The sequence below is a fragment of the Cebus imitator genome, unplaced genomic scaffold (assembly GCF_001604975.1).
Source record: "Cebus imitator isolate Cc_AM_T3 unplaced genomic scaffold, Cebus_imitator-1.0 Scaffold42, whole genome shotgun sequence".
Taxonomy (NCBI): domain Eukaryota; kingdom Metazoa; phylum Chordata; class Mammalia; order Primates; family Cebidae; genus Cebus; species Cebus imitator.
Window position 1 is genome coordinate 12163465 of NW_016107357.1, and position 24736 is coordinate 12188200.

Sequence of the window (24736 nt, forward strand, 5' to 3'; positions counted from 1 at the left end):
GGAGACTAGTTATGGGTTCATCTCTATAACCCCCCATTTTTTGGTTCTCTTCTTTGCCTTATTGGGGACAGAATCTGAGAATGGCCCAGCTTTGCATTCTACCCCCCTCCAACACTATGCACTGGAAATTATGTTACCCCCCACCCCTGTCTACTTCCAACCCCATCATTTCCTTTGAATCAGAGGCCACTGGATGCTTCATGTATGTAAAATGTCTCGCATGTGTCTGGCACATGGGTAAGCACTCAAAACATGCAGGCCTAGCCCCTCTCTGTCCTATCCTAACATAAGTAGCAGGAAAGTAACTAGAGCAACAATATATCCCAGATTTTCTGGGACAGCCCCAAATTTAAATACAGTCATGTACCTCATAACAAGATCTCAGTCAATCCCATGAGATGATAAAACCATGTTTTAACTGTCTGTTTTCTATGGTTAGGTATGTTTAGATACAGAAATACTTACCATTGTGCTACAGTCACCTGCAGTATTCAGTATCGTAACATGCTATACAGGTTTGCAGTCTAGGAGCATAGGCTATACCATGTAGCCTAGAGGAGCAGTAGGCTATACTATCAAGACTTTATGATCTTTGCACAAAGACAAAAATCACCCAACAACACATTTCTTAGAACATATTCCCATTGTTAAGAGATGCATGACAGTAATTTTATCTTTTTCAAAAAGGTATCATTTTCAATGTATAAATAGATGAAATTTAATTTCTAAGGGAAGATTCCTGCAGATATTGTGGCATGTAGAATTCTAAGATGGCACCAAGGATTTCTGCTCCCTACTGCCTGTATATTCCCTGCCTAATCCCAGGACTGTGTAAATGATGGATTTTACTCTCATCATGAGGTTATGTTATATGGCTCAGTTGACCTTAAGTTGGAGAGATTTTCCAGGTGGGCCTGACCCTATCACAGGAGCCTTTTATGGCTGGGGGTTTTCTCTGGATAGTTGCAGAAGAAATCAGAGAGTCAAAGTCCAAGAAGGCTTCAATGGGCCATTGCTGGCTGGAAAATGAAGAGGGCCGTGTGGTAAGGAATGTAGGTAGCCTATATTTGCAGCTTAGCTCTGTGGCAAAGAAGGAAAGACTTTTCTGGGGAGGGGAATACAGGTAGGCCATGGAACAAACACTTACTAGAAATATTTGCATAACTAAAAATGAGTTAAACTGTTAATATCCAAGACAATGGGAAAAAGGCCTGGAAGGCATTTCAGAGCTTTAGGAGGAAGCTCCTCCCAGGCTCAGAGGGCTGGAAGGGAAGGATGATTTCATAGGCCAGACTCAGGGACTTGCTTCTCTGAGCAGCCTCAGGACACTGCTTCCCACATCCCTGCCACTCCAGCTCCAGCTGGGGCTCAAAGGGGCAGGGGCCTAGGTACAGCTCAAACTGCCACTTTGGAGAATGCAAACTATAAGCCTGGGTGACTTCCATGTGGTGTTAAGCCTGCATGTGCACAGAATGCAGGAGTTAAGGAGGCTTGGCAACCTGCACCTAGATTCCAGGGAATATACAGGAAAGCCTGGGTGCCCAGGAATAAGCCTGCGGCAACAGTGGAGCCCCCACAGAGAACCTCTGGGGCAGTGCAGACAGGAAATGTGAGTCTAAGGGAGAAGAGATGACGCCTGAACAAAAGAGCTGGGGCCTTCAAGCAGGGGTATGAGAGGTGAGGACAGTAGTGCTAGGCCTTCTTATCCTTTCCTTCTAGTTTGCTAGAAACAAGTACAACGTTAGGGTGAGAGGGAAGGCAGGTAGACAAGAAAAAATGGAAATACAGTTCATTCTGCCAGACAGTTTTCATTTTAAACTGGTTTGGCCTGAGAGTAATAGAAGTCTGTGTCAGAGAACCTTCTTTTCCTCTCCCTTATTAAAGTATAATAGCAGCTATAGTGTGCAGTTCAGCTCCAAAAAACAGAGCTCCTGGAAGATGGCTTTCATGGCAGAGAGTTGATGGAGTAGATTTATGGGCTCTAGGTAAGGGAGAACACCAAGGGTCCCTGAAAACTAAGGTCAACACCTGCTCCCTGGTGGGGTCAATTGTACTCCCTAACCCAAGTAACAAGGCTGGCCAGCTGTGGGTGGAGCCCATGTGGTTCTATCAGAAGGTTACAGTTATCATCAAGGCCAGGCCATCGCTGGGGTCAGCAGGGATCTGAAGGCAGGCTTCTAAGACCAGAGACCCTGTTAGTACTAAATATGATGATTTGGGGGTGAAATGCCTGGAGGGGCTGGCACCGTTCAAAAAAGTTTTTGAACACATAAGCCAAGAGAAAGGCTCCTTGGCCCTCCTAATCCATATCTAGATATCCCTAATCAGAGATCTTAAAAAGGATAGAGCAGCCATATGCCATCATGCCAGGATTCCAAAAGCATGCCTCAACTAATCAGGGTGTTCCCTACAGCAGACTGGGGTAGGGGGGACTCCATCCTGGCAATAACCAGAAAGCCTTACCTCACTTAGGTCAGGGTCTGGAATCCAGATGGAGGCTGCCCAAAACAGTGGCTCTCAAGCCTGGGCTAAATAAGTAATATTTTGCTCCATTAAATGGCCAAAGGAGAGGAGGAGACACAAAAGATGGTATTACTGCCTCTGTAGGCTGGAAGAACTTCACCTGTTGGTTGAAAGTGGATTAAAGGAAGATAATGGGAAAGCCTAGTCTAGGGAAGACACAAATGAAAGCTCCTAGAGGCCACTTTTCTCTGATGAGAAATCTGTCCTCACACTGTGCCCCTAGTAGACTTAGCCTCTGGAGTTCTTAGGGAAAACTGGCTTTGAGCAGCAGCCAGATGATCAAAAAAATGTTCCATCTCGTACAGGACCCAGAACTGAAGCCAAAGTAGATTTCAGAGGAACAGCTGGGCCAGCAGGATGTGGATGTCTTACACGAAGAATCTGGCTCCAGTAACAGGGACTTAACTGTTACTTGAGATGTACCAAGTAGATCCTATTAAATTTTCCCTTTGATGAGGACAGTGGGTGGAGGTTGGGTGGAGGAGGGCTTTTTTTCTGAACTGTAAGATAATGGTTTTGTAATGTAGGTAGCACCCCCCACCCCTGCCTTCCTGGGAGATTGGGCGTTGGTAGCCCTCATTCCCAAGCTGCTGAGTGGCATCTGACTTACCAAGGTGGTACAACATGGGTGTGGTTTTTCAGGGACAATTCCCAGCCCCAAACCATCCTCCTCAGAAAATGGCTTTGAAGTGGGACTAGGAGCACTAGGAGAGGGTGAATTCAAGACCAATGTCCAGCAATAAGCACTGAACTTCAGGTCTGTAGGCAGAGGGGCATAGATTTCACGGGAGCCAGAAGGCGATATGTAGCAATAGGAGCAAGAACGGCATTGTTTCACAGGAAAGAGATGCGGAGCTTGGAGCAGGATGCCTCTGGCTAACCACAGTGGGGAGGTGGGGGTGGGGCAGACTGTGCCTTCAGCTCCACAGTTGGTCTACGCCAACCTCCTTTACTCTCATCCAAACAGATGGGCTTTACTATCAGATGTAATTAACCCAGAAGCACAGGCAACCCACTGAGGCAATGCACGACCGTAATTCAAACAGAAAGAAAAGGCATCTGGAGTATAATTGTCACAAGGAAGGGAAAACCCAAACCAGGTACAAGGATCCTAAACAGGGAACACAACCAATAGCTCTCAATAAGAAAAAGGAAAACAAGCAGGCTACTAAGTTTCAGTGATAATAGATAACAGGAGAGGCAGCCGTGGGGCATCGGTTGTGTGGACAACGGCCATTGAGATTGGATTTGAGAAGGCAAACTGCTTCTGGGTTTCCTGATACAAGCAGGATGTTCAGCAGGAAGGACGGAGTGGCAGACTTCACCAGGCCCTGAGGCCGTCTTGGCTCCCTTCAGGTCCTGGGACAATCAGGCCACACTGACCTGCTTTATGAAGGTTCCATAGCTGAGGGTTGGTCCCAGGTGGTGGTCCAGAATCCAAGCAGAGAGGAAAAGCACCAAGCTCAGGCCTCCTGAGCGAGGAAGCATCCACATCTCTATTTGGTCCTCCTCACAGTATCCTACTTACAGAAATTACAGGCAGTTCTTCTTGAGACCAATTAAGATTGACCTACCTAATGTATAGAATATAAAAAAATACAGAACTTTTTGACATTCTCTTTTCTGGAAGTAAAATATACGTGATTTAACTATGGAAGAGGAAAAAGAAGAAGCAAGGTCAAAGGCAGGAGGATTCCTAACTATCCCAATACATGACAATCTGACTCCAACCTCCTCTGCAACTTAGAGGTCACCAGAGCAAGGACTTTCTCCGCAGGAGAAAGGAAGGACCACAGCCCCCTGTCTCAAGCTTAGGAGAAAATACAGCCATCTCAGAGGTCCTCTCAACCCCAAGGGGGACTTTCCAAGTAAACAAATGAAGTTGGGTCACCCCATTTGGAAGGTGAGTAGGAAACATGGGATCAGTAGCTACGCGTGGGAAGCCCCATCTGAAGGCCTGTGCTCCTCCCCTCCACTCCCACTGGTGTACTTGGGACACTCCAGGAGAGTGAGAGGCTCTCCCAAACTAAAGAGGTCTGGGCAAAGAGTCAGAGGGAGGGAGGACCTTTGTTTCATGGTAGCCTCCCCATCAGCCTCTAGTCCCAGGCAACGCTGGCAGCTGGGTTTACTAGAGCCAAGAAATTGTGGTTCTTGAGAAGAGCAATCTTAATACAAGAAAAATATGCAAAAGAAAAAAAAAGTAAATAACTCAGTCCAAGCATACAAGATTAATATTCTATCAGAGCAAGAACGCTTTGTTTTGGATTTCTCCCTTCCCTTCTCACCTCCCACCTCTGGAATATACCATCTGCTCAAGTACCCAAGATAAGAGTTACACAGATCAGGGCAGAGGACTGGGAAGAATGAAAAATGACAAAAGGGAAGGAACTCACCACTGAAGAAAAAATTTAAAAATTAAAATTTGAAAGGTGCAAACTGATTACCTTAGCCCTCCTTTGTCTACCCCAGGGCTCCTGGGTTAAAGACATGTGTGCAGCCAAAATATAGTGTGAGGAAGAAAAACCCAGCAGGTCCCCTTCTTGTCACAAAACCCAAAGGTGAGCCTCAGATGGTTCTGTCTGTCCAGAGGGTGCTTCCTCAAGGGAAGGGGGCGGAGCAGGTCAAGAGCACAGTCTCCAAGGCAGCAGACATGTGTGGTGGCTGATGGTGGGGATTGGTTTCCTGCCCACCAGAGGGCTGCTCTTCTGCTGGCTGGTGGTGCTTCCCATCCTCTCCCCTCCCCGGAGGCAGATACTATAGCTGGAAACCCTCCATGGGGGCCTCAGGCTGCTGGAAGATGAACTGCTATTGTGTTTAATCCATTTGGGGAGCCAGGCTGCTATTGTCATCTTCTGCACCAAAGTAGTGCTCAATGAAGTCGAAGGCCTTCTGGTAGATCTCCTGGTTCTTGCGGCTCTAGAGAAACTCAATTTTATCCAAGCCATAGGCTTCCTCTAGGAGGCCAGAATAGGGGTTGACCCCTGAGCCACTGCACTTGCCCTCTTGCTCTCCAAGCCACGGGTGTTCTCCAGTCCATTGAGGGCCACTTGCACAATCTTCGAATCCATTACAGTCATCTAGTCACATAGAGGTTTAATGCAGCCCAGTGAGACCAGGTACATGTGCTCAGGGGTTCCTCTTGATGCGGCACTGGTGATGGCCCAGGCTACCACTTTCTTTGTATGAAACTTTGCTTTCTGAAGGATTTCAATCAACTCAGGGAAGATAGTTGCATCTGTAACAGCCTGTATTTGAGCTCTGTTGCCAACAGTAATATTTGAAATAGTCAGTAAGCTTCCTTCCGGATTGACTTCTTTGGACTGCTCAACAAGCAAAGAAGGCAAGGCATGGCTGAACAGTTAAGAATGATGTGGGTCTAGACATCATCCCCAGTGACGACATTGCCTACGGCTCTCAGGGCAGGAGAAGCCACTTGGTAATCATCGTGCATTAGCAGCTCTACCAGTCTCTGGGGTCTATGACTGCCTGGATCTTCTCATTGGGGCCATCAGACAGATAAGAAAGGGCCCAGCAAACCTCTGCCAGCAAGTTCGAGTCGCTGCTGAAGAGTAGGGGAGACAGTACAGGCAAACAAGGAGAGACCTTTGCAAACTCTGGGGGTGTGTTCTTCCCTTGGCAGAGATTTGACAGGGCCCAGGCTGCATTCCATGTCGTCGTCCGTCCTGTGGACTCGGCAAGGAGTGTTCACCACGTATTATGGAACAGTTCAAGATGTAATCTCGGCAAGCAGAGCTATCCCCAGCTATGCTTCCTAGTGCCCAGACTGCCTGTTCCTGAACATCCTCAAAGTCTGAATTAAGCAGCTCTATAAAACTGGGGACAGCCCCTGCTTCAATGACAATTTTGGTCTGCTGAGAGGTTCCAGAGGCAATATTCATTAGAGCCCAGGCAGCTTCAAAGTACAATGTCCAATTCTCATTCCTCTTCAGAAACTCCACAGACCTGACCCACCACTCTCGGAGTGTTGATAACTTCATCTATTGGAGGACTAAGCTCCTTGAAGAGCAGTTTTGGAAATTTCTTTTGGGTTGCTAACTGCAGGTCAGACTGGAGATGTTCCCTTCTAGTCTTGATTTGCTGAGAGTCTTTAATAATAAGTAAATTTTAAACTTCTTCATCCAATGAGATGAATGTAGGCTTTTTTAAAAAGAGTATCAATAGGGTAAATTATATTTATCATCAGAAAAGACCATCTCCACCATCTGTCTTGTGATCACACTCTCCCCAGTGGTAGAGCTCACACAGGGGTCCGTAAGAGGACTATCAAACATGGCAGCTTCTTCATTCATCAGCTCCACAGTCCTCCGTTTAAAAAGTTGTTGCTTCTGCTTCTGCTTCCGGAGCTGAATGCCCTCTTCCTCTCTTCTTCGTCTCATTTCTCCAGGTTTAAAGCATTGTTCTTACAGCTCTCCATGAAATAATTGTCTTTCCCTGGGCTCATGATGGGAGCTTCAGTGGCAGCTTCAGCAGACAATATGGCAGACCTGCAGCCAGATTTTTAAAATTTTAACCAATCATGTGAGTAGTCAGTGTATCCCATGAGGTTGTTTTGTTTTGTTTTTGAGACAAAGTCTTGCCCTGTCGCCCAGGCTAGAGTGCAGTGGCACAGTCTTGGCTCACTGCAACCTCTGCCTTCTGAGTTCAAGCAATTCTCCTGCCTCAGCCTCCTGAGTAGCTGGGACTACAGGCACACGCCACCATGCCTGGCTCATTTTTGTATTTTCAGTAGAGACAGGTTTTATCACGTTGGCCAGGCTGGTCACAAACTCCTGACCTCAAGTGATTCGCCCGCCTCAGCCTTCCAAAGTGTCAGGATTACAGGCGTGAGCCACTGTGTCTAGCCCTGTGAGGTTTTTATTCGCATTCCCTTGATAATTAATGATGCTGAGCATCTTGTCCTGTACTTTTCTTGCCGTCTGTATATCTTCCTTGGTAAAATGTCTAGGCAAATCTTTGGCCATTCTTACTGGAATGTTCTAAATACAAGCCCTCTATCAGCTATGTATTTTGTAAAGATTTTCTCCCAGTCTGTGGCTTGTCTTTTCATTTTCTTAACAGTGTTTTTTGAAGAGCAGAAGTTTTTAACTTTGATAAAGCCTAATTTATCAGCATTTTTAAATGGTTCGCTCTCTTTTTGTCATATGTAAAAATTGGTGCCTAACTGAAGGTCACAAAATTCTAATAGTTTTATCATAGTTACTCCTATACTTAGATTTATGAGCAATTTAAAGTTAATTTATTGTGTATGATGAAAGCTTATGGTAAGAGTTTATTTTTGTATATGAATATCCAATTGGTTTAGAACCAATTGGTGAAAGAGTATCCTTATGCCATTGAGTTGCATTTGTACCTTTGTAAAACAGTAATTGACCCCATATGTGGGAGTCTTTTCTATTCCATTTATCTGTATATTTATTTTTAAATCATACTCTTTGTCTTAGTTACTGGAGTTTTACAGAAAGTCTTGAAATTAGTGCATACCTTTCAACTTTGTTCTTTCACAAAATTCTTTTGGCTATTCTAGGTACTTTACATTTCCATATAAATTTTAGTATCACTTTGTCATTGTCTACGAAAAAACCTTCAGAGCTTTGATTGGGATTTTGTAGAACCTCTAGATTAATTGGGGATAATTGATATTTTAACAATGTTGAGTTCTCTAATCCATGAACACAGTATATCTGCCATTTATTCAGATCTTCTTTAATTTGTTAGGAATGTTTTATAGACATTAGTGTAAATTCTTGCACATTTTGCTAACATTTCCCCTAAATATTTAATTTGTTGATGGTTATATAATGATATTTACATTTTTATATTCATTACTCATTGTGAGCATGTAGAAATATAATTGATTTTTGTATCTCGACCTTTTCAGCATTGCCATGCCCACTTATTAGTTCCTATAGCTTTTCAATAGATCATCTATGTTGATCATGTTATATGCAAACAAATGCTATCTTTTCTTTCCAATCTGTATGCCTTTAATTTCTTTCTCCTGACTTATTACACTGATGGTGACCATAAGTAAAATACTGAAGAGAAGTGGTGAAAGGTATTCTTTGCCTTGTTCTTGAGCTTAAGAGGGAACACATTCGGGTTTTCACCATTAAGGATGCTGTTAGCTGCAGGTTTTCTACAGCTGCTCTTTATCAGACTGGAGATATTCCCTTCTAGTCTTGATTTACTGAGAGTCTTTAATTATAAGTAAATCTTAAATTTGCCCATACCACTTCATCCATTGAGATGAACATAGGCCTTTTAAAAAGAGTATCAATAGGGCGAATTATGAAAATTGGTCTTCTAATGTTGAAATGGCCTTGTATTCTTGGGAAAAACCCACTTGATCATGAAGTATCATCCCTTTTATATACTAAAGGATTTGAGTTGTTAATATTTTGTTGAGGAGTTTTGCTACTGTGGAGACAGGTATTGGTCCGAGGTTTCTTTTCTTATAAAGTCTTTGTCTTGTTTTGGCACCAGGGTAGTGCTGGTCTCATAAAGTGAGTTGGAAAGTGCTGCTTCCTCTTATATTTTCTTAAAACATGTATATAAAATTTATATTATTTCTTGAATTTTTGTTGGAATTCACCAGTCAAGTCATCTGGTCTTGAAGTGTTCTTTGTGAAAAGGTTTTTAATTATGAGTTTCTTATAATTTAATAGACAAGGATGAATCAGGTTATCTATTTCTTCTTGAGTTAGCTTTAGTAGTATTTGTCTTTTTAAAAATTTATCCATTTGGCATAAAATTATTCATTATATCCTCTTATTTTTTATTGACTAGAGAGCTCTAACAATGGCCCCCTTTTTTTAACTTTCTTCTTCTTATTATTATACTGTAAGTTCTGGGGTACATGTGCAGAGCGTACAGGTTTGTTATGTAGGTATATACATGCCATGGTGGTTTGCTGCATCTATCACACTATCATCTACATTAGGTATTTCTTTTCTTTCTTTCTTTTTTTTTAAATTCTTCCTTCAGGAGAAGCAGGAATACATTAGGTACTTCTCCCGAGGCTATCCCTCCCCTATCCCTCCATCCCCTGCTATCCCTCCCCTAACCCCACACCCCCCAACAGGCCCGGTGTGTGATGTTCCCCTCCCTGTGTGATGTGTTCTCATTGTTCAACACCAATTTACAAGTGAAAACATGCAGTGTTTGGTTTTCTGTTCTTGTGTCAGTTTGCTGAGGATGATGGTTTCCAGCTTTATCCATGTCCCTGCAAAGCTGCATGGTATTCCATGGTGTATATGTACCACATTTTCTTTATCCAGTCTGTCATTGATAGGCATTTGGGTTGGTCCCAAGTCTTTGTTATTGTGAACAGTGCCACAATAAACATACATGTGCATGTTTCCTTATAATAGAATGATTTATAATCCTTTGGGTATACAACCAGTAATGGGATTGCTGGGTCAAATGATATTTCTATTTCTAGATCCTTGAGGAATTGCCACACTGTTTTCCATAATGGTTGAAGTAATTTACACTCCTCCTAACAGAGTAAAAGCGTTCCTATTTCTCCACATCCTCTCTAGCATCTGTTGTCTCCTGATTTTTTTTTTTTTTTTTTTTTGAGACAGAGTCTTGCTCTGCCGCCAGGCGCCAGGCTGGAGTGCAGTGGTGGGATCTTGGCTCACTGCAACCTCCACCTCCCAGTTTCAAGCAGTTCTCCTGCCTCAGCCTCCCAAGTAGCTGGGACAATAGGCACACGCCACCACACCTAGCTAATTTTTGTATTTTTAGTAGAGACGGGGTTTCACCATGTTGGCCAGGATGGTCTTGATCTCTTGACCTCATGATTAGCCCACCTCCGGCTCCCAAAGTGCTGGGATTACAGGGGTGAGCCACCACACCCAGCCTATCTCCTGATTTTTTAATGATAGCCAGTTAGATGGTATCTCAATGTGGTTTTGATTTGCATTTCTCTAATGACAAGTGATGATGAGCTTTTTTTCATATGTTTGTTGGCTACATAAATGTCTTCTTTTGAAAAGTGTCTGTTCACATCCTTCACCCACTTTTTGATGGGGTTGTTTACTTTTTTCTTGTAAATTTGTTTAAGTTCTTTGTAGATTCTGGATATCAGCCCTTTGTCAGATGGGTAGATTGCAAAAATTTTTTCTCATTCTGTTGGTTGCTGGTTCACTCTAATGATGGTTTCTTTTGCTGTGCAGTTCTTTAGTTTAATTAGATCCCATTTGTCTATTTTGGTTTTTGTTGAGCAATGGCCCCTTTTTAATGCCTGATATTGGTAATTCGTGTCTTCTCCCTTTTGCTGATTAGTCTTGCTAGCGTTTTATCAATTTTATTGATATTCTTTTTTTTTTTTTTTTGAGATGGAGTTTCGCTCTTGTTACCCAGGCTGGAGTGCAATGGCACGATCTCGGCTCACCGCAACCTCTGCCTCCTGGGTTCAGGCAATTCTCCTGCCTCAGCTGCCTGAGTAGCTGGGATTACAGGCACACGCCACCATGCCCAGCTAATTTTTTGTAGTTTTAGTAGAGACGGGGTTTCACCATGTTGACCAGGATGGTCTCGATCTCTTGACCTCGTGATCCACCTGCCTCGGCCTCCCAAAGTGCTGGGATTACAGGCATGAGCCACCGCGCCCGGCCTGATATTCTTAAAGAACAAACTTTTGAATTTATTTATTTTTTGATTTTTCTGTTTTTATTTTACTCATATATGCTATTATATTTATTATTGCCATTCTTCTGCTTAGTTTGATTATAATTTGTCCTTTTATTTTTAGTTGCTTAAGGTGGAAACTTAGGTAATTAATTTTCTTTTCTGATAAAGGCATTTGGTGCTATTAAATTTTCCTCTAATCACTGCTTTCTTTCTTAGTGACCCACAGTTTCAATATGTTGTATTTTTACTTCCATTCAGTTCAAAAGAATTAGTAATTTCCCTTTTGATTTTTCTCTGACCTATGGCTTTTTAAGAAGTACGTCATTTAGTTTCCAAGTGTTTGGGATTTTCCAGTTTTCTTTCTGTTACCGATTTCTAAATTAATCTCATTGTGATCAGAAAACACAGTTGTATGACTGAATCCTTTTAAATTTATTGAGAGTTGTTTGGTGGCCCAAAATATAAACTATTTAAGTGTTTTATGTGTACTTGAAAAGATTGTGTATTTTGCTATGTTAGAGGGAGTGTTCTATAAATATCAATTAGATCAAGATGGTTAAGGGTTGTTCAAATTTTCTATATCCTCACTAATTTTTTGTTTGTTTTATACATTAAAGGGTAATGTTGACGTTTTCAAGCTATGTTTGCAGATTTATCTATTTCTTTTCAAGTTTTTTCCATTTTTTGTTTATGTACCTTGAAGTTCTATTAATACACTCTGCCTAAACATAGGTTTGTAATGTTTTCTTGAACTTACCCTTTTCTAATAATATAATATTCCTTTTTATTTCCGGTAATATTTCTCGCTCTGAATGTACTTTGATATGAATATAGTTTCTCTAGTTTTCTTTTGATTAGTATTTGCATAATATATCTTTGTACATACTTTTCCCTATTTTCTGTCTTTATATTTAAAGCTTGCTTTTAAAATAAAATCTAATTGACAATCTTTACCTTTTAATTGAAGTGATTAGAACATTGATATTTATTGTAATTGCGCATGTGATTGGGGTTAAATCTACCATCTTACTATTTGTTTTTCATTTGTATCTTGTGCTCTATGATCCCCTTTTCCCGCTTTTCTGTCTTCTTTTGAATTGAGAATTTTTTAATGATTCTATTTTATCTGCATTATTGACTTTTTTACTGCACTTTATTTTTCGTGCTTGCCCTAGGGTTTACAATGCATACCTTTAAGTTATCACAGCCTGCCTGGTCTGTCTCCTTTCCTCTTGCAACTTCAATTTACATGTATGTTACATCATTTGACTTTGTCCCCAGCTCTGAGATCCATATTGCATTCTTCTAATCTCTCTGGTAAGTTGGACCACTTGTTCAAATGAAGATGCGGTGGATGAGAATGAGAGGAATGGAGCTGAGTCACAGCAGCACCAGGATTTGACTCCCTTCGTTGTGGGCAGAAATTCAGAGGGTGGGTTGCTGAGAGCAGAGATTCAGCCAGATTAGCCAAACACAGGTCCAAAGGGCTCAAGTCTTGAGTCCAGCTATTAGCTCAGAGTCATAAATAGGGGAGAGTGGGCACTTAGGAAAACTAAAGAAGAGGCTGGGTACCATGTCTAAGATGTTGAGGGTGAAAAACAGAAATGACTTGTAGCAGATGGCCATAGACAGAGATGACATCAAGCATGCCAGCATTCTGCAAGCTCTTAAAAACTCTAGAAAGGGATTTGGACTTTCATAACATGTGAAATCACCAATTTTAATCCAAAATATCTAGATTTCAGTGTGTAAGCATACCCCAGATAATATCTGTTGCACATTTTAAATTTCCGTCTCCTCCACTTGATGCGGGAGTTCTTTGAAGAGAGGAACCATATTTGCCTTCTTCACTAATGGTACCTGACACTTAGCAGGCAAACAGACATTTTCAAATGAATGATGATATGGAAACAGAAGGCATGGGTTAAATTTCTGTGCCACCAATTAGTGGCCCAGCACACTTGAGCAGTTACTTAGTCTTTTCCATCTCTTACATTCTCATTTATAAAGTGAGATTATTGTAATCCCACTTTACAGATCTGCTGTGATGACTAAATAATGAAAGATACAAATCAAGCACGAATCTCATCCCACAAACTTAGGGTTACAAGAAATGTAACTTTATTACTGCCTCTACAGGCGAATTTAGCTTCTATTTCAGCCACTATTCTGCTAGATGATGGAAATTTATTGTCAGTCAATTGTCTGAGTCATTTCCAGGCAAACCCTCAGCCCTCCCTCCTCACCTCCCTGGAGTAAACCTCAGTTCTGGAGTGTTTTCTGTTGTGAGAATATGTGTCTGTGTAGGTGGACTAAGTATCTTGGTTCCTGTCACTGTCACCATCATCCTCACACACTGACTTCTGCTGAGATAGTTGGTTTTCCGTCCGGCTTCTGGTCATATGGCTCTTGTAGACTCTGACCAAAAGGCTGCTCTAGGTTTGCCAATTTTCTGGGCTAGGTCTGAGACACAGAAGAAAACATTCAGGTGCTTCTGGTGCACTTGTGGGGAGTGTAGGGACCCAGCCACTCTGGCCTGTCTGTCTGAATATAATGTATAGCCACTTCAGGTCCTCCATGAAGCTTGCAGCTTTTCAAGACTTGACTCTCTAATTTCTCTCTGGTTCTACTATGAGAATAATCTTTATGCAGGGGGTGTTGATTTTAAATAGAAGGATTTTGAGATACAAAGAAATTATTTTTAAAAATTGAAACTATTTTGATTAATATATCAAAATATTATCCAGTTACATTATATAAATTTTGTGCAAGTACTATCAGGTCATGTCTTTATTTGGCATTCTTTCACTAAAAGCTTTAAAATCAATGTTCTTAACCATAAATCTATATATAGCATAAATATTTAAATGTATCTCTTTGTTTCCTTTGTATTTTTAAAGCTTGCTCTCTATTTTTTGCAAGTTCATTACTTCCAGTTTTTTTGCCTCTAGCCATGATCGCTGTTTTAAACATTAAGCTCCTCTAGAGCAGAGATTGTATTTTTTTCTGGCTATTAGAGCCATTTCCTGATAGATGGTTCTGATAGCACTTCTGTCTTCCCTTCTCACTCACAAAAGACAAGTGGCTCATTCTCTCCACTATTCTCAAGCACAGCCTGACACTCCAGTCAAAACTATCTACTTGCAGTTCACTTATTCACAAATATCTGTTGAGAATCAGCCATTCAACAGTCACCATGTCCTATATTATGGGCTAAAGGGCAGAAAATTTTAAAAGTAACAACACCTAATGTTTTTTGAGCACTGTACATCGACTTCTCTAAATGTTTTACACGTGCTATTCTACTGGGTAGTCCCAGCTCTTTGAGGTATGTACTTTTGTTATCTCAGTTTTACAGATGAGAAATTCAAGTGGCTGAGAGGTTAAGCACCTTGCCAAAGTTTTCTCAGCTAGTAAGCAGTAGAGCCAGGATTCTAACCCATGTGGTACTGCTTCCAGGCCAACACTCCCAACCACCATGCTGCCTCCAGAACTCAGGAGGTCTGTCAAGTTTCCACCAACCCTAAGACTCCTTATGTAGAAATCAGACAAATGTGGTTGCCGTTAGGAAACTGTAGTCATTACACTTCAGTAGTGATTTCCATGTTATAAGTAACACCGCGGGCTAGTGAATTGGATGGTGACATGGTTCTCAGTGGCATATAGCATGTTGCCATGTCAAAGGTGCCCTGCCTTATGACATGAGTGTTTTTTCCCTGGTGGTACAGCCTTACAGGGGAAATGGCTGCATAAGGTTATCAGAGTTTGAAAGCACTTTCATGCAATATTCCACAACTTGTGCTCTGACCTCTTTTATACCCACCAAGCAACAAGTAACTTGTTATCCCCAGTATAGCACTCTACAATTTGCAAACCTTGGGGGTCTGCCCTTTGTCTTAATATGAGGGACCACTGGACTTACAGGCACCATCAAGTGCAATCTAATATTGATTTTCTGTTCAAGAGAATATTGAGTGGAGAGAACAAAGACATCGTGGAACTCGCTGTGGTCAGGGGGAGGAAGCAAGAGCCCAAGGAAGGGGAAAAAATGGCTCATTAGAGTGGGCAGTTAGGTTGAGAGCAAAGGGTGAAGTGGAGCTTAATGGACTGAAATGGCCAAGCTAAGAGGAGAAAATAGCATCCAAGTGCCACAAGGGCAAAGCCAACAAAGAGTCAAGGTCAGACTTCAATAAAGAGAGGCTGAGAAGAAGAAATATTTCAATATCCCAACAAAGGTGACTAAAGTGTCCAATTAAATAAGGATGTCCCCTAATTGCCTGAATAGGCCAATGGATCAGCCAATCTTATCTTTCCATACTACCCTCTCATCTCCCCAGCTAGTTTTGGAATAGAAAGAGGGTGGGGTGGGGGCAGGAAGAAAGAAAGAAAGGGAGAAAAATAAGGGAAGGAAATTATATTTATCCCAAGAGTAGAGGGGAGTTTTTATTTATGAATGTAACCAAGTCTCAGAAACATGCACAGTTGTGAGACCTCAGGAAGGGTCTTCTCTTCTCTTTCTGCTTTTCTTCACTCTCTCTTTCTTTCTTTCTTTTTTTTTTTTTTTTTTTTTTTTTTTTTTTTTAGGACCATGACAGTTTCTTAACATCTGTGTTAGAGATCTATCCAGATCCTTTCTCTGGTTTCCAGTTCTACATTTTGGGAAGAAAAGATTCTGATTGGCTCAGCCTAGTCAGTTGCCTGCCTGTGAACTAAACAATTGTGCCTAGATTTGGAATCGAGTTGTATTAGCATGGTTGGTGGGAACCTACCATGTGGGTCAGAGCTCTTCCTTCATTTTCATCACCTCCCAGGCCAACCCACATTGCTGTGAGGATTAAATTAAATAATGGGGCTGGGCACAATGGCTCACACCTATGATCCCAGCACTTTGGGAGGTGATGGTGGGAGGATTGCTTGAGGCCAGGAGTTCAAGATCAGCCTGAGTAATGTAGTAAGACCCCATCTCCACAAAACATAAAAAAAAAAAAAAATTGGCGGGGTGTGGTGGTATGCACCTGTAGTCCTAGCTACTCTGGAGGCTAAGATAGGAAGCTCCTTTGAGCCTAAGGATTCAAGGCTGCAGTGAGCCATGATAATAACATTGCACTCCAGCCTGGGTGATGAAGCAAAACCCTGTCTGAAATAAATAAGTAAGTAAATAAATAAAATATATGAAAGGGTGCCATGAAAGTATACAGCACTATTGCAATTCTTTTTTTAAGACGGGGTTTTACCATGTTGGTAAGGCTGGTCTTGAACTCCCGACCTCAGGTGATCCCCCTGCCTTGGCCTCCAAAATGCTTGGATTACAGGCGTGAGCCACCACGCCTGTCCAAACTATTGCAATTCTTATAGCTGAAATATGTAACCAGAGGGAAGTACCAAAAATTGCATTTGTGGTAATAGTATCAGTTTTCATGCATTCCAGAGATACCCTGGGTATATAAACAACCCTATAAATTGAAATCAATTTTCTTCATCTGGGATTTGATTCTAAATTCTTTTGCTTGCAAAAGATGCAGTGAGACAAAAGCAGGCTTTCTAAGACCAGATCACTTGATCTGTATAGACGATGAGTCTCTGAATTAGAAGGGGGTGGTCATCATTTGGTATTCAGAAATTAAAACAGAAGGTTTAAGCACCAATCAAGGATGTTTGAAGGGAAAAGTGGCTAGATTTTAAGATTACTCAATAGAAACTGTTTTCTGGAAAAGAAGCCAATTACACACCCCGGGAAGAGTGCTTTATGTTGTTAGTGATAATTGTTCTTCATTAACTTTGCTGCAGAGATGCTTTGGTACACTATACATAGATGTGGATATGGTCACCTTCTTTGAGTTAAATGCAAACTACTTTAGACCAGATGGCTTCTGGTCTGTAGATTTCTCTAGAATTTCCTGAATTCACCTAAACTGTTAAAAAACAAACCCGAAAAACTAAAAGAAAAAAATCATAAGCTTTTATTTAAAATTTTGTTTTAGAGGTTCTTATACTTGCTATTACAGCATCTGATTTTAGCTGATAAAGCCTTAAATTCCATTCTACTTCATGCTTGAAATTCAAAGGGTTCTGAAAGGAATGCAGATTGATTTACTTCTAACTTGCTGTGTTAGCTGGAGTAAATTATTTAACTGATTTGTGCTTTTTTTGGAGGAGAGGTTACATTAGTCTGCCTCTTGAGTGTTTCTGGGACACTTAAGTGTAAAAACCATCCTGAAATGCATTATCCAAAGTAACTCATGGCAGAGTCTGTTTTTCTCTGCCTTGATGGCTGTAGATTGTAGAGCTTTAATTACTAATGTGCTTTCCATGAGTCCCAGTGATGATAAGATGCACCCTCAGTTTAATAAGAATTTTCAAAGTAACAGTAGGAAGTTTGTGTCAATTGTGGTATACAATTTTATTTCAGCAACATTAAAATGTAAACATATATACATCTTAAAATTGAGGAAATGTAGTGATGCCTAATTCCCAGAGTTGTTCTGAAGATTAAATGAGGTTCTCATTCTACACTGTGAAGCGTTACAATTCAAATATTGTTACTTGCCTCACCCACCACACAGCCCAGCTTTTAACAATATACTAGTGACTTGAAAAAATAAAAGAATATGTCATTCAATTTTTGGATAAAACTTTTTCATGAGAGTCATTGTTTTAAGGGAAGATATATCATTCTTTTTTTCTTTTTCTTTTCTTTTTTTTTTTTTGGAGACAGGGGTCTCACTCTGTCACCCAGGCTGGAGCGCAGTGGTGCTATCTCAGTTCATTGCAACCTCTGCCCCCTGGGTTCAAGGTGATTCTCGTGTCTCGGCCTCCTAAGTAGCTGGGATTACAGGCGTGTGCCACCATGCCTGGTCAATTTTTCTATTTTTAGTAGGGACAGGGTTTCACCATATTGGCCAGGCTGGTCGATCTCCTAACTTTGTGATCCGCCCACCTCTGCCTCCCAAAGCACTGGGATTACAGGCGTGAACCACCGCACCCTGTCCCAGAAGGAAATTTGAAGTTCAATGAATTTCATCCCCAAAGTTTATAACAGGGAAAAACAGAGGTCCAGAGAAATAAAATGATTTATCCATATTCATATGGTTCATGGCACAGTTGAGACAGGAAGAGGACTTTTTATGGAGGACATTGACAATTGTTAGTAATTATGATTATACACAGTGAAGCATTGAAGCTAGCTTTGTAACTTCAGTTCAAACAAATATCATTCAATTTTGGGGTCATTCAAACAAAGGAGTGGTAGGATGTTAATCCCCCAAATGCACAATGCCTTAGCAACAGTACAGTGCAAGGGAAAGCTGATTTATGTTGTGGAATTGAGGTGGTGGGGATTGAGAGTGTGAAAGCTGTCAGAATCAAAATGGAGTCACTAATGAAAAAAAAAAAAACTCTGATAAATAGAGCCATGAAGGAAGAGTTTTTATGCATAAATGCCTCGTATCAAAACGACCACAAAAGACTTCAAAACCTACAACCTTGCGCAGAGGCATCACAACCCTGCACTGAAAAACTCTTCTATCAGGACATCTGCCCAGCAACTGCCTGTCCAGCCTTAGACTGGCATCACCCCGTAATTGATATTTGTAGCCAAGGATACTTATTTCAAAACAATTATGCAATCTTCCTCATTTTTTTCTTCTTAAAAACCTCTGTCTTCTGTTACCTCCCTGAATACACACAGAGTTTACTACGGCAGGCATCTTTCCATTGCAGTAGTTTTTTTCCCAAATAAACTTCTTTTCTTTTAGAGAGTCTCTCTCTTTGTTATTTAAGTGACAAGGGTGCATGAGAAATGCACAAGTGTAGAATTCTGGTGTACTAGATCACCTCCTCCCCATGGAAAACAAAACCTCACTCAGACTGAGTGAAGGAGTGCTTGAACTAAGTCTTTCTGTACAGGAAAGGAGTTACACACCCCTCCAGGACGCCACCCCTACCCCCAAGCAATTTGTTTTGGTCTGAAAATGACAAAGCAGACTGGACCTCAGGCATGTGACTACTGGCCTGTGACAGACCTGTTCACGGTAGAACCGTAAGAGGTTATGACTTCCCTTGTGGGCACCAGGAGGCTGGGCTGAGCCCGCATGAATGATGGCACTTGCTAGGGTCACAGAGATGCATCTTTAAGTGCATTCAATTAGAGACCTACCCATACAACTGCATCTCTGACATGGCACTGTACATTCCATAGCACCTTTCTAGAAGGCTTATCTGAGACTTGCAGGCAGGATCCAGCTCATTGTGGCTTTATCTACACAAGGCAGGTTAACAGCGTTGTTACCATTTCCCATCTGTGGCTACCGATACCTGGTTCGATAATTGTTCCAAGCCCCCTAGCTGAGGGGAAGTAGAGTCAGCTCTCTTAATGCTGTGAGTTGCTCTATCTGGCCTTAGCTTGACCTGCTTTTCAACTTTGACACAAACTGGAAGCAAGCTGCAAAGCCGAATTGAAGATTAGTAGGATTTTAAAACACAGCTTGGTGTGGTGGCACAGGCCTGTAGTCCCAGCTACTTGGGAAGCTGAGGTAGGAGGATCTTTTGAGCCCAGGAGTTGGAAGCTGTAGTGAGCTATGATCGCGCCACTGCACTCCAGCCCGGGCAAATGAGTAAGAGACCCCGACTGCCGCCCCCCACAACAAAAACGGAAAGTAGGATACGTCGTCTGTATTTACAACTAGCTCATTTAGTTCTCAGACATGAGTATTATGACAATATTCATTTGGCAGTTCAGGATCCGAGCGTAAGAAAGCCTAAGTGAGCTGCTGAGTGAGCCCAGTGGTCCCGAGGCGTCCTGACTTCCAAGGCTCTGGACCTTCGTGCTGCTGTCAGGAGCACGTCGCCACACCCCTCCCTATGGGTCCCCCTGCAGGGGTTCCTGTCACCTAGACACTTGTCCTGAGCTCCGGCGCAGGCTGCAGCTTCTCCCTGCCTGACCCCGCCAGCCTGCCTCTCCTCACCCGGGGACTAGCAGAAGCCTGGGCCTTCGTCTGGCGCTGCGACTCCGGTCTTTAGTCTTTGTTTGGAGCACGAGAGAACCTGGGAACGGAAGGAGGCGTGACTTCAATATTCGTATCGGTGTTAAATAAACGATTTCCTAATCTGTATCTGTTACATGCCAGCGTGAAACTTCTGTAGGCAGAGCCGGCTGCGCCGCCAGCCCTTCCTTCTGCTCTCCCCACCCACCTCTGCCTCCCCCACCCAGCCTTCCCTCGGCAGCAGCGGGGAAGAACAGCCCAGCAGACCAAACAGCCGGGGCTGCGGGTGGGAAGCTGTTCCCGCCGCTAGTGGCTGGCGTTGGAGAATGTGAAGATTTTTCCATTCATAAAAGGAACGTCCCCGCTCGCAGCCTTCCCGCCCGCTGCACACCACCACATCCGCAGCGGGTAGGGCTGGGTCTTGGGGCATTCGGTTCCCAGGAGCCTACCCGGGCGCGCTCTCGCCTTTCTCCAGGACGCCCCATTTTGTGAACTGCACCTCGTGTCCTCGTTCGGTCCGTGCACACGGTTGACCTGCAGCGCGGATGAGCACCCTTGATTGAAACGAAGAGACAAAATGGCTTGTGGTTCAATTCATGAATAAAACCTCACCCTTGGACTTCAGGCTGCCCGACATTTTGTGACTTGCATTTTTTTTTTCTTTGTGATAGTTTTAAGAAGCGACTGTCAGGCCAGGTGGCCTAACCATTTCTAAACGACTGGCTTTTTAGGACCCCGTTTTCCCCCTTCTATGGCGGTGGGTTGGGGGTGGGGGTAGAACTGGAGTGGCCCAGGGAGACGATGGCAGGGGTGTGGCGGGGCAGGGCATTGTACTAATTCAAGATGCAATCTCCATCCAAATAATGGATTGTCATTAACGATGATCCTCTCTGCAAAACCCTTAAAATTGCCCCTTGATTCCCTAGCAGCAAGAGGCGAGCCCTTATTCGCTGAGCTGAAGCCTCCTCCCCCTTCCTCCCCATTACTCTGCTCTGGAAATTACAACTCCTCGGTGCAGCAGCTGCGGGAGGGAGGCGGGGAAGGGATTCCCGAGCCAGCCGGGCGCTTGCCCTCCGCCCGCCGGCTGCAGTGTTGCGAGGCCAAGGTCAGAGGCGCCGCAGGAGCAGCAGCTGGGAACCAGGGAAGCGGGTCAATCCCGGCCGCAGGGAGGCAGCCCGAGGGCGCAGTCAGCCAGCGTCCGCAGCCGCCGAGGAGGAAGGCGAGCGGCTGTCTCCGGGCGGGTCGGGTCCCGCCGAGGTGGCCGCGGCTCCAGCGACCCGGCTGGTGGCTGCCCAGGGGTCGGCGAGCCGGCAGCTGCAGCCCCACCTTCGGCTCCCGGGCGCTGTCCGCCGCCTCGTGGTGCTGATCCCAGCCCCGCAGCTGAGCGACCTTCGCACCTGCCTGCTCACCTCCCGATCACCCGGATAAGAAGCCGGGCGGGGGCAAAAAGGGAGCCCTGGGGTGGCAGCCCACCGGAGCCAGGGGCTGCAGCAGCGAGCGCACAGCAGCCCAGCCGCTGGTCCTGGAGTGGAGAGGAGGCGCGCGCTGGGCCGGCGGCGGCGCTGGTGCTGATTCATCACCTAGAGCTCCTCGCAGGCCACGGCCAGGGCAGCCGACACGCTCCGGACTCTGGCCGTAGGTTGAAGCCTCCGGTGCAGAAGCCTCGCGGGCAGGAGGTGAGGACCCCCTCCCTTCTCTCGCCCCCGGATCATCCTAGGGCGGTGGCTACAGGACAGAGAGAGGGGCGTGCCCCTCGGCTGTGAAGTGGGCATGCCCGTGTGATGCCCCTGCCTGCCGTCTCACCGGAGCTTGCCACGCTGATCCTCCGCCGGTCTCCCGAGCTCCGGCCATTCATCCCCAGCGCAGAGCAGCGCGGGCAGCAGGCGCCGCGATGGAGGAAGAGCTGAAGTGTCCCGTGTGCGGCTCTCTGTTTCGGGAGCCCATCATCCTGCCCTGTTCCCACAATGTCTGCCTCCCTTGTGCTCGTACCATCGCGGTGCAGACCCCGGACGGCGAGCAGCACCTGCCCCAGCCGCTCCTGCTTTCCCGGAGCTCGGGGCTGCCCGCGGGTGCAGCTGCCGCTCCCTCTCTGGAGCACGACGCGGCGGCTGGCCTGGCCTGCAGCGGTGCGGGCGGGAGTGCAGCTGGCGGCCTCGGCGGCGGTGCAGGAGGTGGCGGAGACCACGCGGACAAGCTGAGCTTGTACAGCGAGACAGACAGCGGCTACGGATCCTACACCCCGAGCCTCAAGTCCCCCAACGGGGTTCGTGTGCTGCCCATGGTGCCTGCACCACCCGGCTCCTCGGCCGCTGCGGCCCGCGGTGCCGCCTGCTCCTCGCTGTCCTCGTCTTCGAGCTCCATCACGTGCCCGCAGTGCCACCGCAGCGCCTCCTTGGACCATCGTGGCTTGCGTGGCTTCCAGCGCAACCGGCTGCTCGAGGCCATAGTGCAGCGGTACCAGCAGGGCCGCGGGGCGGTGCCGGGGGCGTCTGCAGCCGTGGCGGTGGCCATCTGCCAGCTGTGCGACCGCACCCCTCCAGAGCCAGCAGCCACGCTCTGTGAGCAGTGCGACGTCCTCTACTGCTCTGCCTGCCAGCTTAAGTGCCATCCATCCCGGGGACCCTTCGCCAAGCATCGCCTGGTGCAGCCGCCGCCGCCGCCGCCCGCGCCAGCTGAGGCAGCCTCCGCACCCACCGGTGCCACCCAGGGCGCCCCCAGCGGAGGCGGGGGCTGCAAGAGCCCAGGAGGCACTGGGGCTGGGGCGTCTGGGGGCAGCACGGCCCGCAAGTTCCCCACGTGCCCGGAGCATGAAATGGAGAACTACAGTATGTACTGCGTGAGCTGCCGAACCCCTGTGTGCTATCTGTGCCTGGAGGAGGGCCGGCACACCAAGCACGAGGTGAAGCCGCTGGGGGCCATGTGGAAACAGCACAAGGTGAGCCCGCCGGGCAGGATGCGGGAGTGCAGGTGCCAGGGAAGAGGGTACAAGAAGAAAGGCTCTTGGTCTCTCCCTTACAGAGCTGACAGAAAGTCAGTCAGAGGGTCAAGCAGGAATGACCTCACTCATTTGCCATTCATTCCATCAGATAGTCATTTGACAAACACCTAAGGAACTCCAGGTACTCTGGACTGGATGCTGGAGATGGGAGGGGTATGGAAAGATGGCTTGCTAGGTCCCCACCCACCTCAGGTTTTAGGATTTACATAGGCACAGGGCACCCCAAACGCAGAAACAGGACTCTTTTACTCCCAAAGTCTGACTAATAAGTTACCTTGATGGTCTCTTTTGAGTTAAGGCATGCAGGATCGTCTTTTCCCCTCTGCCACTCTCAGCAATTTATGGCTGGCCATGTGTCCTTGTATCTGATACTGCCAGAGAGAAGCCGTTAAAACCTGGTCAGGTCCTTGATCAGACCCCAAGTCAAGACTGGAGTGGGTTTTTCTAACATTCACCTAAATTTCCCATCCAAAGGCCAAAGCTAAGCAACTGAACTCACTTCCCCAGAGGTCAATGAGCTAGGCCTGGCAGAGTTAGAATCCTGTGGGACGGACCCCTAGCTGCCTCTGGAACTTCAGACACCAATCATTCTGTGTGCTCTTACCAGTAAACTCTCACCGCAGAGAGGCAAAAGGTCTCCAAACAGCTCTGCCAGAAATATATATTTGGATTGAGAAGGAAAATAAAGTAATTGGTCAAGACTATCACATACCATCCAACTGGAAATAAGCAAAAAGTGAGCACAGATGAGAGTAAAAGAAGAGACTAAGAGACTAACCATTGCTATATAGATTTGCTCTTCACATATAGTTACTCTATAGTATTATCTGCTACAATGAGCATATGCTGTTACTATAATTTAACATTTTAGAATAAAAAATTAGAAAAAACAAATGTGAAGCATTTTAGAAATCCACCTTTAAGAGGAAAATTTGCATAATACATAGAAAAAAAGAGAAATATGTAGTCAAATCCCTAGTTGTAGAGCAGTAGTTCTCAACTAGGTCCAATTTTCACCCCTGGCCCCACCCCCTCCCCAACATTTGGCAATGTCTGGGGACCTTTTTAGTTGTCACACCTACAGGGTGTTGCTGGAATCTAGTCGACAGAGGCCAGAGAAGCTGATAAACATTCAACAGTGCACAGGAAACCTCCCCAAAACAATTATCCAGCCCCAAATGTCAATAGTGCTCTGGAGAGAAATCCTGCTCTATAGTTACACAGACTTGTATACAAATCTTAGGACTTGTAATTTACTAGCCATATAAGTCTAGGCACAATTTAAAATTCATAGGAAAAAATATCAAACTTAGACAATTGTGGTAAGGATTAAGTATAATACTGTATATTTAGCCTCTAGCACAGCACCTTACATATTATTAATAAGTAACATTAAATGTTACTGCTTATTTGTATAGTCCTAATACTTAAAACCAGTGGACTTGCAGAAAGCTACCAGGCATAGCAAAGAGTGCTTATCTGGCCTCATTGACTTGGTTAGCAGGAGAAAACATGAGCTGGCAACTTTTGGTAGTGTTTATGCTGAGTCCTAAAATAGCTCTGGGCTGAATCAGAA

The 24736-nt window shown here is 44.8% G+C and overlaps 1 protein-coding gene and 1 pseudogene across 2 annotated transcripts in view; one reads left to right on the forward strand and one right to left on the reverse strand.

Annotated features, from left to right (window-relative positions):
• Positions 1 to 5385: 5385 nt before the first annotated feature.
• On the reverse strand, positions 5386 to 20799 carry LOC108302618 (annotated as a pseudogene).
• Positions 20800 to 21738: 939 nt separating this feature from the next.
• Positions 21739 to 24736, forward strand: part of TRIM67 (tripartite motif containing 67) — a 55157-nt gene continuing 52159 nt past the window's right edge. Inside the window, exon 1 of one of the 2 annotated variants that reach the window (XM_017526522.2) lies at positions 21739 to 23097. In XM_017526522.2, coding sequence (XP_017382011.1) covers positions 22054 to 23097 — 1044 coding nt within the window. In that variant the 5' untranslated portion in view covers positions 21739 to 22053. The remainder of the gene's footprint in view (positions 23098 to 24736) is intronic. The other variant, XM_017526523.2, reaches the window with a different exon arrangement.